General features: G+C 36.8%; 1 protein-coding gene across 2 annotated transcripts in view; it reads left to right on the top strand.

The window, feature by feature from the left end:
- LOC114664113 (solute carrier family 45 member 4) overlaps window positions 1–13,552 on the top strand; it is a 103,151-nt gene that overhangs the window by 48,086 nt on the left and 41,513 nt on the right. For both annotated transcript variants that reach the window (XM_028818087.2, XM_028818088.2), the window contains one exon: window positions 1,021–1,728. In XM_028818087.2, coding sequence (XP_028673920.1) covers window positions 1,476–1,728 — 253 coding nt within the window. In that variant the 5' untranslated portion in view covers window positions 1,021–1,475. The remainder of the gene's footprint in view (window positions 1–1,020; window positions 1,729–13,552) is intronic.

Here is a 13,552-nt window from a genome sequence, read left to right as displayed (position 1 = left end):
GAATTTCAAGACTGGAAATACTTACATTGTTACATCGTTGAAATTTAAAATGAGTCCTTGTGAAGTAAACCCTTATAGTTACAGTAGAGCTGTCAGCCAGTAGTTGAGTATAGAAAGCTTTCTATTTAAAATATTCTTTGAAAATGTACAAATGTGCATTTAAAATTCTTAGGGCTACATAAATGTGTATTGCCACAGGTGTATAGATTCTTGAACTTGCTGCTATCTCTGATTTGCTGAACTTTACGTACACAAGCAAAACGACTGAATGCTATTCAATTTTGCAAAACAGATCAACATTCCACAATATTAATATTGGGAAGAAAAAAAATCCAATTATGCCTTATGACAGCTTATGTTTTTTTTTTTTCTTTCTTATTTTTGTGGATTTTCATTTCAGCTCATGCAGAAGTGGTCCTTTGGCCAATTAGGACAGTAGCAAATAAAAAAAATCAGGATTTTTCAAACTGTAGCCAAATGTGACATGCAATTTCAGTTAGGGTTTCTTGCAATTTGCATGTCTCATATTTAAGCTCTTTCTTCTTTGCACCATTGTAAAAAATTAAAATTAACTGAAACGTTTAACTTTAAGGTAAAAGCAAAATATTTACAGGAATCTGTAGCAGCACTGATGATTTAGGTGCACATTTTTTTGAATGCATTTTAATATGCATGCCCCAGTAAAATTTGTTGTTTTTATTTTCCCACCGATGTTGGACCACAAGTGTTATTTCCTATACCTGTTTACTTGTATTTTGAACTATGTAGATATGCATGTTTAAACTTTAGTCTCTTTTGCCCTTCATATTTAATGTTAGAATGTACATTTAAAAATAGATCTCAAACTGTACCATTTTAAACTATTTTCTTTAGTTTTACTTGAAATTAATATTTAATAGAAAGCTTGATTTGAACTGTTTCTTGTGGTTTTCAGTTTAGTAATAATGTTTCTCTCTCTTTCTCTCTCTCTCTCTTTTATTTTTTTCAACACCTTTTTATTTCTGGCTGACAAATCCACAGAACAATCGGCTGCTCGATGGGGATTAAAAGAAGAGCTCCCACTTGCATCTCCTTAAGACCTGCTTGTTGCCAATATTCTCTCTTCAGCATCTCTTCCATAGAAATTATGAAACTTGTATTAACTGAATGGCAATTATTATGGATTTTTAATTGTAGTAGACAGTAAAACCCATGTTTTAAAGCCATATGTGTTCATATATCACTACCAAATTCTTCATGTTTCAACACAATTTTATAAAAATCTCTTCTGACATCCAAGGAGTACAATCACAAAGTTTTTCAAATAGTTTCTTGGGAGAAAGACCAGATACATGAAGATTAAATACATAAAGGCACACGAAGAAAACTACAAGGCCACACTGTGCAATCTTTAAAAAAAAATATCTCAAGAGAATATTCATAAATTATATATGTATATAGAATAAAAGTTATTTTAAAAGAGCTCTATATTTTGTATGCGGAAAACAATGGCTCCACAGAATACTGATCAGGATGCTATACAAGTGAATGATATATCACTTTCCCAGCTGAAAAAGCAAAAGCCAAGTGATGGAAAAGAGATTGATAGCCAAGATGAAACCGTGAGTGAAGGCTCCATCGACCGGATACCACTGCAGAGGTGGGTGATGCACGGAGCAGTGATGTTTGGACGAGAGTTCTGCTATGCTATGGAGACTGCCCTTGTCACACCTGTGTTATTGCAAATTGGTAAGTCTTTTCTTTCTGTTACAAAATAAAAAATATCTAACTTTTAAGGGAAATGAAGGTAGTGGTGAGTGGTTTCAACATGCAGTATGAGCTGCATTGTATTTATTTAGTAACATAATATAAAGGTTAATGTCTATTTTAATTAAAAAAAGAAAAAACCTTGTATGGAACTTCTGTCTGTGACATTGGGTATAGGGTAGGCACCTACCCCGGACAGCATGAAAGTTCATTGCAGAGCACACTCAAATGCACATACCCATGATAACTGGCAAAGGGTCAGTGTTAACACACACATATTTGGGAGAATAACTTGGGTACCCATATAAAAACTCTCGCATCCATTGGGAGAATGTGCAAACTTTACACAGATATTAACTAGGACTGAACTGATGGTTGATAATGTTGTCCATCGGTGATTGTCTGGACACATCGTTGGTATAAGTAAACATCATCAATTGGCTCTAAGCATTTTTAAAAATTTCCTCAAAGCACCAACCTGCAGCCATCACCTTTTTTTTTTTTCCCCCCTCACGCACCTCACAAGAAAGCTATCAGGCATTTATATTCACAACAGGAGGTGCATGAGACTCCTGAGTTTAGCAGGAGTGCACTGAAGGAAAGGCTGAGGGAAGGCAGCTTAGTCAGAAAGTTTGAATGGGAGGAACACGGGTATATTTAGGAATCACAAGCTGGAATCCTTTTGAGACTTTGGCTGGTTTGCCTGATTGAAAGGGTCCTCTGAAGCCACTTGTTTGCTTGTTGGAAAATCAGTTAATACGGTGGGAGACTGATCCCCAGGCTAATGCAACTTGTCAGCAACATTGCAATATTTTTTTATTTACTATATGTTTCTAAACCCACTTATCTTGGGCGTGGTTTCAGGGCAGCTGAAACCTATATATTCTACATAACATATGCAATGAGATTCAGGTGATGGACAAGGAAAGTGGCTACATAGTGGTGCTTATTTAGTCTTTCTGGCAATGCTTGTAGTAGGCCGTTACCAGTGGTTCTTGATGTTTCATGGGGATTACTTTCCCTTTGATATCCTATACTAATATACACATACACTCTGATCTCGAAAAGGGTGCCCCCACCACGTCATGTAAAAGTAATAACTAATTGGGAGGTGGAACAAGACGCTGACTAAGCAGAATACTTCCAGTAATTTGGTTCCACTTCAAGCACTGCTTGCAGGCAAACGGGAATGTAATTCTACTTTGTACACAAGATAATAAACCTGAAATAAACTGATTAAATTATGCTGTATATCAAAGCAGTATAATAATAATGATAATAATAATAAATGTTATTTATATAGCACCTTTCTCCTGCTCAGTGCTGTGGCATTGTCCGTCTTCTGCTTGTACATTGTATATTGCAAGTTAGCAATACCAATCAACACTCAGGGTTATGCGCTTTTTGCAGTATGTCATTTGCACGTTAATAGGAAAAGGAAAATTACACGCTATAACCAAGCCATGATAAAACAACATTTTTTTTTTGGAACACATACTGAGTTGCTCTTTTTGTTCAGAAGAGGGTAGAATGTGAGGGCACCATGTTTGAGTAAAAGTAATTAGTTCATTCTGGTTTCCTGTTGGTAGACATTTATTTAGATCCACTTTAACATGAGGCAGATCTAATTTTAAAGTTCCATGGCAATACAGCATCGTTGATTTGTAGCAGTATTAAAAGAACTTGTAACAAATCACCTTTTAATTATCATAATGACATTAGTGAATACCTCTATGTGTGCTTAAGTTGCAGCAATCTGTGAGACAACAAATATACTATGGCCTGAGCTGAAATGTCTGTACCATTCTCCCACCACACTCCCAAGACACAAAATATAGACACTTTCAGCAGTATATGTGTAGAGCAGCTAATTATTCATAATCTGAAAGAATTTCTCCAAAAAATCATGACAATAGTATCGTCATTGTCAATGTTTTGAAAAGACTATGTGAAAATGTGAACTTTTAAGACATTGTACATCCCTGGTATTAACCGGTACAGTTACATTTAAGTAAAGTAACATAAGCAACAAGGGCCGTGCAGTGCCTAGCTTGTTGTGGCCAAAAAAAGAAAACCTTAGCTTGTTGATTCTTTTAGCAAAATAAGCTATAATTTATGTGCACCTATTTTTAAAATATTAGTGTAGCAGAAAAGCAATAGCCTCATAAAAGAGTTGCAGGTTAATTCAGCTTAATCAGGCTGGGCAGAGCACCCCTTAGGTCACCCAGGGTTTTACAATACTATTTCTACATTGTTAATACTTGTTTTTCAGTGTTTATTTCAACATTTCTTGCACTGAGTTGCACTCTGCACTTTGTATGCATATATATATATAATATTTTTTACATTCTCTGTCTTGCTTTTTGTCTCAGGTGTATGATTAACAGTTGTGTGTATGTCGATTATGTAACTCGTACTTGGAGAGTTACCAAAATTGAAGTCAGATTCCTTGTATGCATGAATACTTCTCAAAAAAATGTGATTTTGATTCTGATAAGAAGTGTTGCAGTGTTTCTGATTAAATTATGAACTTTTCCATATAGTTTCTCTACTTGCTGACAAGCTCACAGAAAGGAAGGGAATGTTTTGCACCCTAAGATCATGGTTATGGATTATGGTTTTATTCCAGATAGTTTTCAATGGTACAGTACGTGCATAAGTGGAACTTGGATAATAAGGGTTAAATTGTCAATGTTGGTAAATTTTTTGTTAATACTCTTTTAGCAGCAGCACTTATAAAGTGAATTCTGTATCCATCAGGGTGTAATTGTGTTCTTTAAAGTCATTCTGCAACCAATACAAAAAAATGAGGCTAAAGAGCTGAAGAAGGAAAAAAATAAGTCAGTGTTTCCTGCTCTGAGGTGGAAGGGGCCGTCCATGAGGGGAAAAAATAAGTTTCAGTCTCTACTACTTTCTTATGCACAGCTAATACTTTACAAATGAAAATATAAATCAGTTACTGCCTTAAAAATGTCATTTGTATGGAATTTGATTTACTGATGCTTGTACAATTAAAATATATACAGTATATGCCCATTGCCCAATTAACTCATCTACAGATCCCAGCACCTCCACTTTCAGGTATGTTTAGATTTACAGATTGTACTTTATTAATACAGTAATCAATTAATTTTAATGTCCACTCTAGGTACAAACACAGAAAATCTCAAAATGAGTTTACCTTTATTCACTGTATCTAACACTGAGCTTGCAAGAGGTACTCATATTAAATAATTTTTGTAAAGTAGTAGTAATCACATCATAAGTGGAAGTACATTGATAAATGAAGTACAAAGATAATGTTCTGGCATAGGTCTTGACAAAGCTTCATCATAGCAAGACAGTCACATAAGGATCAGAAAAATCTTTTTGTCTGCAGTTTGCAGTATTTTTTGCTGTAGATGTATTTTTTGTAAGAGGAAGGGTAGTGTTTTACCATGTTTGAGGAAATGTGTCTTTGGAGATGGGTATAAAATTAATAGAATCCTTTTAGTGTCTATTATTTTTTTACATAATATCTAAATGAAATTAAATTTGGAATATTACAGTAAAATAACTTGGTATGTCTTTAGGCCTTGTGGAAGATGGCCCGGACACAGACAGGCGGACAAATTCAAATCACCCACAGCACGTTTATTGTACATACTACTATTTACGATGGTGCACCACACCACCCTAAAGTCCCCAAAGTCCAGGCCAACTCTCAAATGCCTTTTCCTTCAGGCCGCCTCCTTGCCTCCTCCAAGACCTTGTCCTTCCTTCTCTCCCGACTCCAGCCCACGAACGGAGGGAGGCAGCCCCTTTTATAATCACCCGGATGTGCTCCAGGTGCCTCCAGGTGCCTCCTGACAATCTTCCGCCGGCACTCTATTAATTCATTGTTAGTATGAAATCTAAGTACTCTGTACTAGATATTGGGCCATTATTTTAAGTTTTATGGTGACCCCTCAAAGCTTTCATGCCTGAGAAATATCAGATGGCAGAGTTTCAGTTTAGTCTGTAAGTCTTAGTCTTAAGCTATAAGGAAAATTATTTGACTGTGATCAAAAGAAAATAATTTTTAAATGAGAGGCTGTTGTTCTTTACACATTATGCACCTCTATAATAAAATATAATATGTTACATTTAGTACCCCAATAGGAATAGTGTAAAATGTTTAAACTATTAAAGTGGACACTACATCATCCAGAAAGTCCAATTTAGTCTTAATGTCAGAGACTTCAGGACCTGTGAGGCTTTTTACCTGCTAGATTTATATAGTTCGGAATTGTAACATTTTGTGCTTGCTGCCGAGTATTGATTCTGGGTCCAAGTTAGTGACCTGGTTGCTGAAGAATTAATTTTGAATTTTCCCATCTCACAATCCATATTCACCCATACGCCCTCTTGATGAATTTGTGCTGCAGATTTTAGCTGGGCCTAGAGAAGCTAAATAAAGGCAGGTCAGAAAATTATAAAACCAAATCAGTCCAGTTTTTGGTTTGCCTAACAATATGTACCTCATATTTTTTGTTTTGTTTTTTTTTAGATTCTGTCAAATAAGATTTCAGTAAAACATATTTTCACAAATAAATACCATACCTTAAGGCAGATTATTGCTTGTCTGTCCTAGTTTAATTTTCTGCACTCAATAACATTAAGATGTGTCATTCGGTAATGTATGTTTTTCTTCTCATTTTGTAATCAAGGAGCAAGATATTTCTGAAATATTGAGTATAATCTGCAAAAAAAAAAAACAAAACTGTCAAATGTTTTTACTCACAAATGACAATAAATACTTTACTTTGCTGTCATATCATATCACAAAACCAAGGAAACAAAGTTAACTGAGTTTTTTTTTTCTTTTTCAACCAGCTTGGAATTGATTGCACATGTCTGTGCACTTCCTGGCTCTCATTCAACTGAAATGTGTAATATGAGTGAGGGTATATAGTCTCTTCTGCAGTATATTCCTGTATCTTCCATTCATAGTCTTCTCACATTCTGTGTTTATTTATTCCAGTAAATCTCCCGAAGCAGACTAGAGCTTACACTTATAAAAATACTTGCTTACTGTGTCAAGCACCTATGGAATTAAAAGCATACAGTGTTCTACTGTGGTACAGCTGATACCAGGTACGTTTAAAAAAAAAAAAAAAAAAAACATTCCTAAGCATCCCTGCGCACAGAGCTCAGTGAAAATTCAGCAGAGTATATGCAAGAATCTCTTAATTGTATAGAATCTGAAGTGCAGTAAGATGTTTTACTTTATAATGAGAAACCATATTCAGCAAAACCAGCTGAAACATTTTCTGGATAAATAGATTATGACATCAGTGTTCACTGCAGTGTTTATTGTGCATTGCAGGGAAAAAAGTCTTGTAAAGAGCTCAGTTTAAATTAGTCCCTTACTCAGAACAGAAGTGGCCAATGATCACAAACTCTGCCAATATGAAAGGTAGCAGAAAAATCAAGCACTGGTGATTCAGTTAAGGAAAAATTAAAATAGGAACATTTTAAATTAGTATTTTGCTAACTTGTCTACAAACACAAATGCTACATTAGTAACCTTGTATGTGTATGCTTGTTCAACCTTTGCAATAATCTAAATATTTTTAATGATTTACCCTTCTGTAGCAGTTTACCAGTTGTTGTGAGAAGGTACCATTTAATGTGTACAGGCTCACCGGAACTAGCAGTGAAATGCACTGAGCCATAGTTCTTTCCTTTCCTTTACTTTCCTTAAACATTAGTATATTATTTTACTCTCTGCACGCTGCTATTTAATGCAAGAGACTGATAAAAGTGTGAAACTAAAATTATCATAAATGCAAACTAATTTTTTGTTGTCTTAATATTTACTGTGCTGAGGGTTGTGTTGGTGTTACCAGTGTTCCCAGAAGGAGGCGTTTCATTTCGCAGGGCACCCTAGATATCATTGAGAGGAGTCGCAGTGCACGGCTCAATGGCAACTCTGGTCCGTACCGGGAACTGAGAGGGACGGCTATGAGTGCTCTGAGGGGAGATAAAGAGGCGTTTGTTAGAGGAATCTGTGAGCAAGTCACACATCATCTGTGGTCTAGCGACCCACGTCCTGCTTACAGAGGAATTGAAGCATTACTCACATCTTAATCTGTTCCTCGGGGAATCGCAGTCAGGGCAGCTTATGGAACGGTCCTTATGGATGACACTGCAGTTGTGACCTGCTGAGCTGGTTACTTTGAGTAGTTGTTCAAAGCTGATCCTCCGGCTAGGACGTTGGATATCTCTGGGTTCACGGTTCATGAGGCTGATCCTCCAATTAGTTGTGAACCACCCAATCTCACTGAGATTGCACAGGTTGTGATCCAGCTGAGGTGGGGAAAGGCTGCAGGGATCTGTGGTATCCGGGGTGAACTTCTCCAGGCTGGTGGTAAGGCTGTCCTCCTGGTATTGCAAGCAATCTTTACTTCCATTTGGGAGACTGGCATTATCCCAACTGACTGGAAAACGGGACTTGTTGTCCCTATCTGGAAAGGGAAGGGTGATCGCTTGGATTGCAGCAACTACAGGGGGATAACACTGCTCTCGGTGCTGGGTAAAGGTCCTTGCTATGGTCGTCCTCAATAGGGTCCGTGATCACTTGCTCACCTACCAGCGACCGGAACAGTCTGGTTTTACGCCTAAGAAGTCTACCATCAACCGCATCCTGGCACTGAGGGTTCTCATGGAGCACAAACGCAAATATCGGCAGAGTTTCTTTGCATCCTTTGTCGATTTTCGCAAAGTGTTCGACTCAGTTGTTAGAGCTGCCCTGTGGGAAATCCTGAGGATTCGCGGGATCCCCTCGAAGTTGCTGGATATCATGGTCGGCCTGTATACTGGTACTGTGAGTGTTGTGCAGAGTGGAGGCAGGACCTCTGAATTTTTTTTCCAAGTTGATTCTGGGGTTCGTCAGGAGTGTGTTCTTGCTCCTACTCTGTTCAATGTTTGTATGGACTGGGTGTTGGGCAAGCTCGTGGGGTCCAGCAGCTGTGGGGCATCTGTTGGTAAAGAAAGGTTCACGGATCTTGACTTTGCTGACGATGCTGTGATTTTCGCAGAGTCAATGGAGGCTCTGATCGGGGCGCTCGAGAGACTGAGTGAGGAGTCTGAGTGTCTGGGCTTGCGAGTGTGCTGGATAAAAACCAAGATCCAGGCCTTTAATGACCTCTTGGGCACAGTCATCAGCAGTGTGTCTCTTTGCGGAGAGAGTGTTGACCTTGTTGAGAGGTTTACTTACCTTGGCAGTGACATTCATGTCTCTGGTGACTCTTCCTTTGAAGTCAGTAGACTGATTGGGAGAGCATGGGGGGTCATGAGGTCACTGGAAAGGGGTGTGTGGCACTCCCGATATCTATGCAAAAGGACGAAGGTCCAAGTCTTTAGAGTCATGGTGCTTCCTGTCTTGCTGTATGATTGTGAGACATGGACGCTATCCAGTGACCTGAGATGAAGACTGGACTCTTTTGGTACTGTATCTCTCCGGAAAATCCTTGGGTATCATTGGTTTAACTTTGTGTCGAATGAGTGGTTGCTCATGGAGTCCCGAATGAGTCACATTACCTGCATTGTGAGGGAGCGTCAGTTACGGCACTACGGCCATGTGGCGCGTTTCCCCGATGGTGATCCAGCTCATAAGATCTTCATTGTTAGGAGCCCGAGTGGCTGGACCAGACCAAGGGGTCGCCCACGTAACACCTGGCTGCGGCAGATAGAGGGTCATTTCCGGAGGGTGGGACTGGACCGCGTGTCTGCCTGGGGGGTTGCAAACCGGGATCCCGAGTTGTTTCGTTGTGTAATGGGTGCGGCAACGCACTGTACCAGTGCATGCTCCCTGACTTGACTTGACTTGACTTAATATTTACACTTAACCTGTTGAAATAATGCTATCAAACTGAATTTATTATTTAAAATACAAAGTTGAAGTGTTTTGAAACAACACTGGGGTGAACATTCAATTGGATGGCATAGGTTATAGATGAAGCAAAACAACAAGAATAGTATTAGTATTACCTGTTTCATTATTTAATGTATTTGTCTTACATTAGGACACTCAAGAATGACAAGAATGAAGTACAGAGCAAAACGAAGTCTGATGTTGTTGGGGGGTTAGTTATTAAAAGATCATGAAAAGTCTATCATAGCATGTACTTATACAATAGATGGGTCATTTTTTAATATGAAATAATACTATACATTCATAAAATGTTGCAATTGTGTTTGTGGGGTGTTTTAAGTAATAAATTAGGTCAATCATTTTCTAACCCGCTTAGTCTTGAACAGGGTCATGGAGGGTGCTGGAACCTAGCTAGCATAGGGTGCAAGCCAGGAACAAACCCTGGACAGGACGACAATCCATCACAGGGCAAACACACACACACGCCAAGGGCCAATTTTAGTATCATCAATCCACCCAACTTGCCCGTCTTTCAACTGTAGGAAAACCCTGAGGAAACCCATGTAGACATGGAGAGAATGTGCAAACTCCATACATGGAGGACCCAGGATGCAAACCCAGGTCTCCTTACTGTGAGGTAGTAGTGCTACCAATGAGTTACTATGCTGCCCTAGGTACTAAAGTGAGATAGGATTAGATGGATAACTGAGAAAGGAAATAAATGAATCTGTGTTGAAGAAAGCTTTCCTAAATTGCATTGTCATACAAATGCAGAAAACAAATGTTGATATTTAACTTTACCTAATATCTCTTTATACTGAGTTTCTAATGAACTAAAAATGTAGAACATCCTTTTCTTTTATCTAGTAATATTTACTTTTGAACTGCATTGTACCAGTAGTTAAGGAAAAAAAGTTATGATTATAAAGATTTAAAATTGTTACTATATAGATCACATCTGAGATGGCATATCTTCAGCTGAGTTTGTACTAGATCATCCAAAGGAAGTCTTCTGCTTGCTAATCTTAGAAGTAAGGATGTTCTGATCAGGTTTTTAAGGCCAATACCGATCATCGATTTTCATGTTACTTAGAATTTTTTTTCCCTTTATCCCTTTAAACAACTTTTTACACTAAGCTCCTGCATAACCAGATAAATAGAAGTCTTATGTCCTATATTATAGTGTACTTATATAATTAAACTATAGGCCACAGGTATTAACTGTTCATTTTTATTAATAGAATTAAATTATGTAGGTTTATTGTTCAGTGACCATAAAATACTAAAATAAATAAAATTTCCTTAAAATACATACTTTAACTAATAAAATATGTACAAAAATATTTATCCATAACACATATGGCATAAAAGAAAGTAAAATGTTTATCATAATTACAAGTTGTCATTTGGTTTCATTTTTTCTGTAATGTACCTATCTGAAACAAGGCTTAATTAAAAAGTAGTTTTCACCATTTTTCTAACAGTAAAAATATATATGTATATTTATTTACACACAATTAATTGACATTGGCAATTAAACACTGCTTAAATGAAAGTATCAATGCACTTATAGGTTTTAATCATTTTAAATAATTAATTGCATTACAGCTTTTTTCATTTAAATTACTTACTATACTTATAGTAACTAGTACTATACTTACTATATTTATAAGGATGTGCTTCCTTTTCTTTGGTGTATCAGCTAGACATTTGAAATTCTTGGTGTAATTATAAAATATGGATTATGATTTTAATTATGTAGTACTTTTTTCTTACCAAAACATAACCTGTATGACACACAGTAACAAAAAATAAACACAGTACAAATCTTTAAAAAATGCCTATTGTTTTCCAAGCAACAATATCAAATTTGTCTTTATTTTTTCTTTTTCCAATTAAAGCATAAGCTTGTGCATTTTAAACAAGCATGCTGTCCAAACTCAGGTGGTGTCTGTTTTAATTTAAAAGATAAAATGAAGGTCTGAATTCCTTAAAGTAGCTTTTCCTGTCGTTTTTGTCTAGTTGCAAAGGACAACTTCTCTGATTACTTTTACATTTTATTTTTCAGTTTATTACTTCACTTTCTCTAATGTAAAGGCTACTATACCAATCACTTCTCTTCACTGATGTTTACACTGCAGGACGTTTGCTGCAAAAGAAAAAAAAATCTGGACGTAAGCATCAAGTAGGCATAGCGCCCTAGAAACTAAGTTACCTGAACTATTCTGTAACATTTCAGTAATTATTTACCGCTGTGATGCTGATCTTTCTGATCATAAAATAGCTCATGGCAATAGCAATTGATGGGAAGAATTCATAATTAATTGCAGAATTAGGGTATTTGAGGGTTTCTCTAGAGTGCCTCTTTCTCTTGCATGGTATTGCTCAAAAACTAATCAGTTCTTCACCCTCTCATAACAGGCTTAATGTTTTGAGTTTGATATTTTTCCATCCAGCCAATTTTAGCTCTAGACTGTCCTCAAAAAACTGTAACACACACAGACACATACACATCATCGAGATTTTGATGTTTTCTGTATCAGGGTGCCCTAAAACATCAAGATAAGTCAAAAACCGGAGATCAAAATTTTTTGACGAATCTAAAGCTTTCACTCCTCCCCCATAGATGATAAGTTATGGTGGAGGAGGACGCAAAGCAAAAAAGATGCGATCTGGCTCAACTACCGTATTACCTTGCATAAAGCAGCACAGAAACTAAATTACCGTAAAGCTTAGAAAAGCAGGGACTAAAAATATCAGTTTTGGTGACTGATCGAGTCTTTTTTTAGTGAAAACTGGCCAATTCCAATTGGTGGGCGATCAATCAGAGCATCCCTATAAGATGTTATAGTTTTAAGTTCCAGAAGAATTTGGTTTTAGAAGATTAATGTACTTAATATATTAATATCAGAAATATATCAGGTGTCTGATCAATTTACCCCTCTATAGTGATTATAGTGAAAGGTGATGTCAACTCTTTCATTATTGCAAAGATTTTTTTTTTTTTTTTTGCAGCAAGGAGTGTTGACTTTACATGTAATTTGTCATGATTAGATCTTAAAATATGAGGCTGGTTTTTTTTCTTTTTCTTTGTGTTTAAATTCCAGGTCCAAGTAGTACAGAATGTCTGTACCCTGCTATGCCACTAACAACATGTAAAAATCGGCTGTTTTCTCCGTATTATATATTATTTATTATTTTCATGAAAAAAGCAGACTGCTAATTTTTAATGGAAAGACATATTTTGATATCCTAAGAACACTTTCTGAGCACTTTTGGAAAGATACACATCCATATTTTTGTGCATCCATATTAAACATTTTGTGAACACAGTAACTCGAATGAGTGGTCTGATTCCTGTGAAATTTTGTAGATAACTTGCACAAAATATGAAGTGGATAGAGTACAACAGCAGAAGATGTTGCTGCGTTCAGCTTTTGTCAGTTAAGAGCAGGAAGATAAGGTTACAGTGGGCACATGATCATCAAAACTAGACAACTGAAGATTAGAAAAACATCACCTGGCCTAACAAACAGCATGCAAATGATACAACAAGAATTTGGTATAAACGGCATGAATCAAAAAGGATCTATTCTTCCTTCAGCACATGTTTTATAAGTGTACTAAGTGTACTTTCCATTGCTGTTTTTATTTTGTGCCTTGCTAAGGTTAGGCATGGATAATGGATATATGAGTACAAGATTCATTATGTACCGTAAGCCCTCAATCATAAACGAATAACATCAACCAAAACAAGGTGGGAATCATTTGTATTAATCAACTAATAACACAAATAAGCAGTAAAGGGTATATCGATCCATATTCAAGCGTGCATATTCATGACCTTGTGGGCTAGAGGCCTATCCTGGCGGCACTGGGCACTACTGTGACCAGTAGGTAAAATAAAGT

The sequence above is a fragment of the Erpetoichthys calabaricus genome, chromosome 13 (assembly GCF_900747795.2).
Source record: "Erpetoichthys calabaricus chromosome 13, fErpCal1.3, whole genome shotgun sequence".
Taxonomy (NCBI): domain Eukaryota; kingdom Metazoa; phylum Chordata; class Cladistia; order Polypteriformes; family Polypteridae; genus Erpetoichthys; species Erpetoichthys calabaricus.
This window is presented reverse-complemented; position numbering and strand designations above follow the sequence as displayed.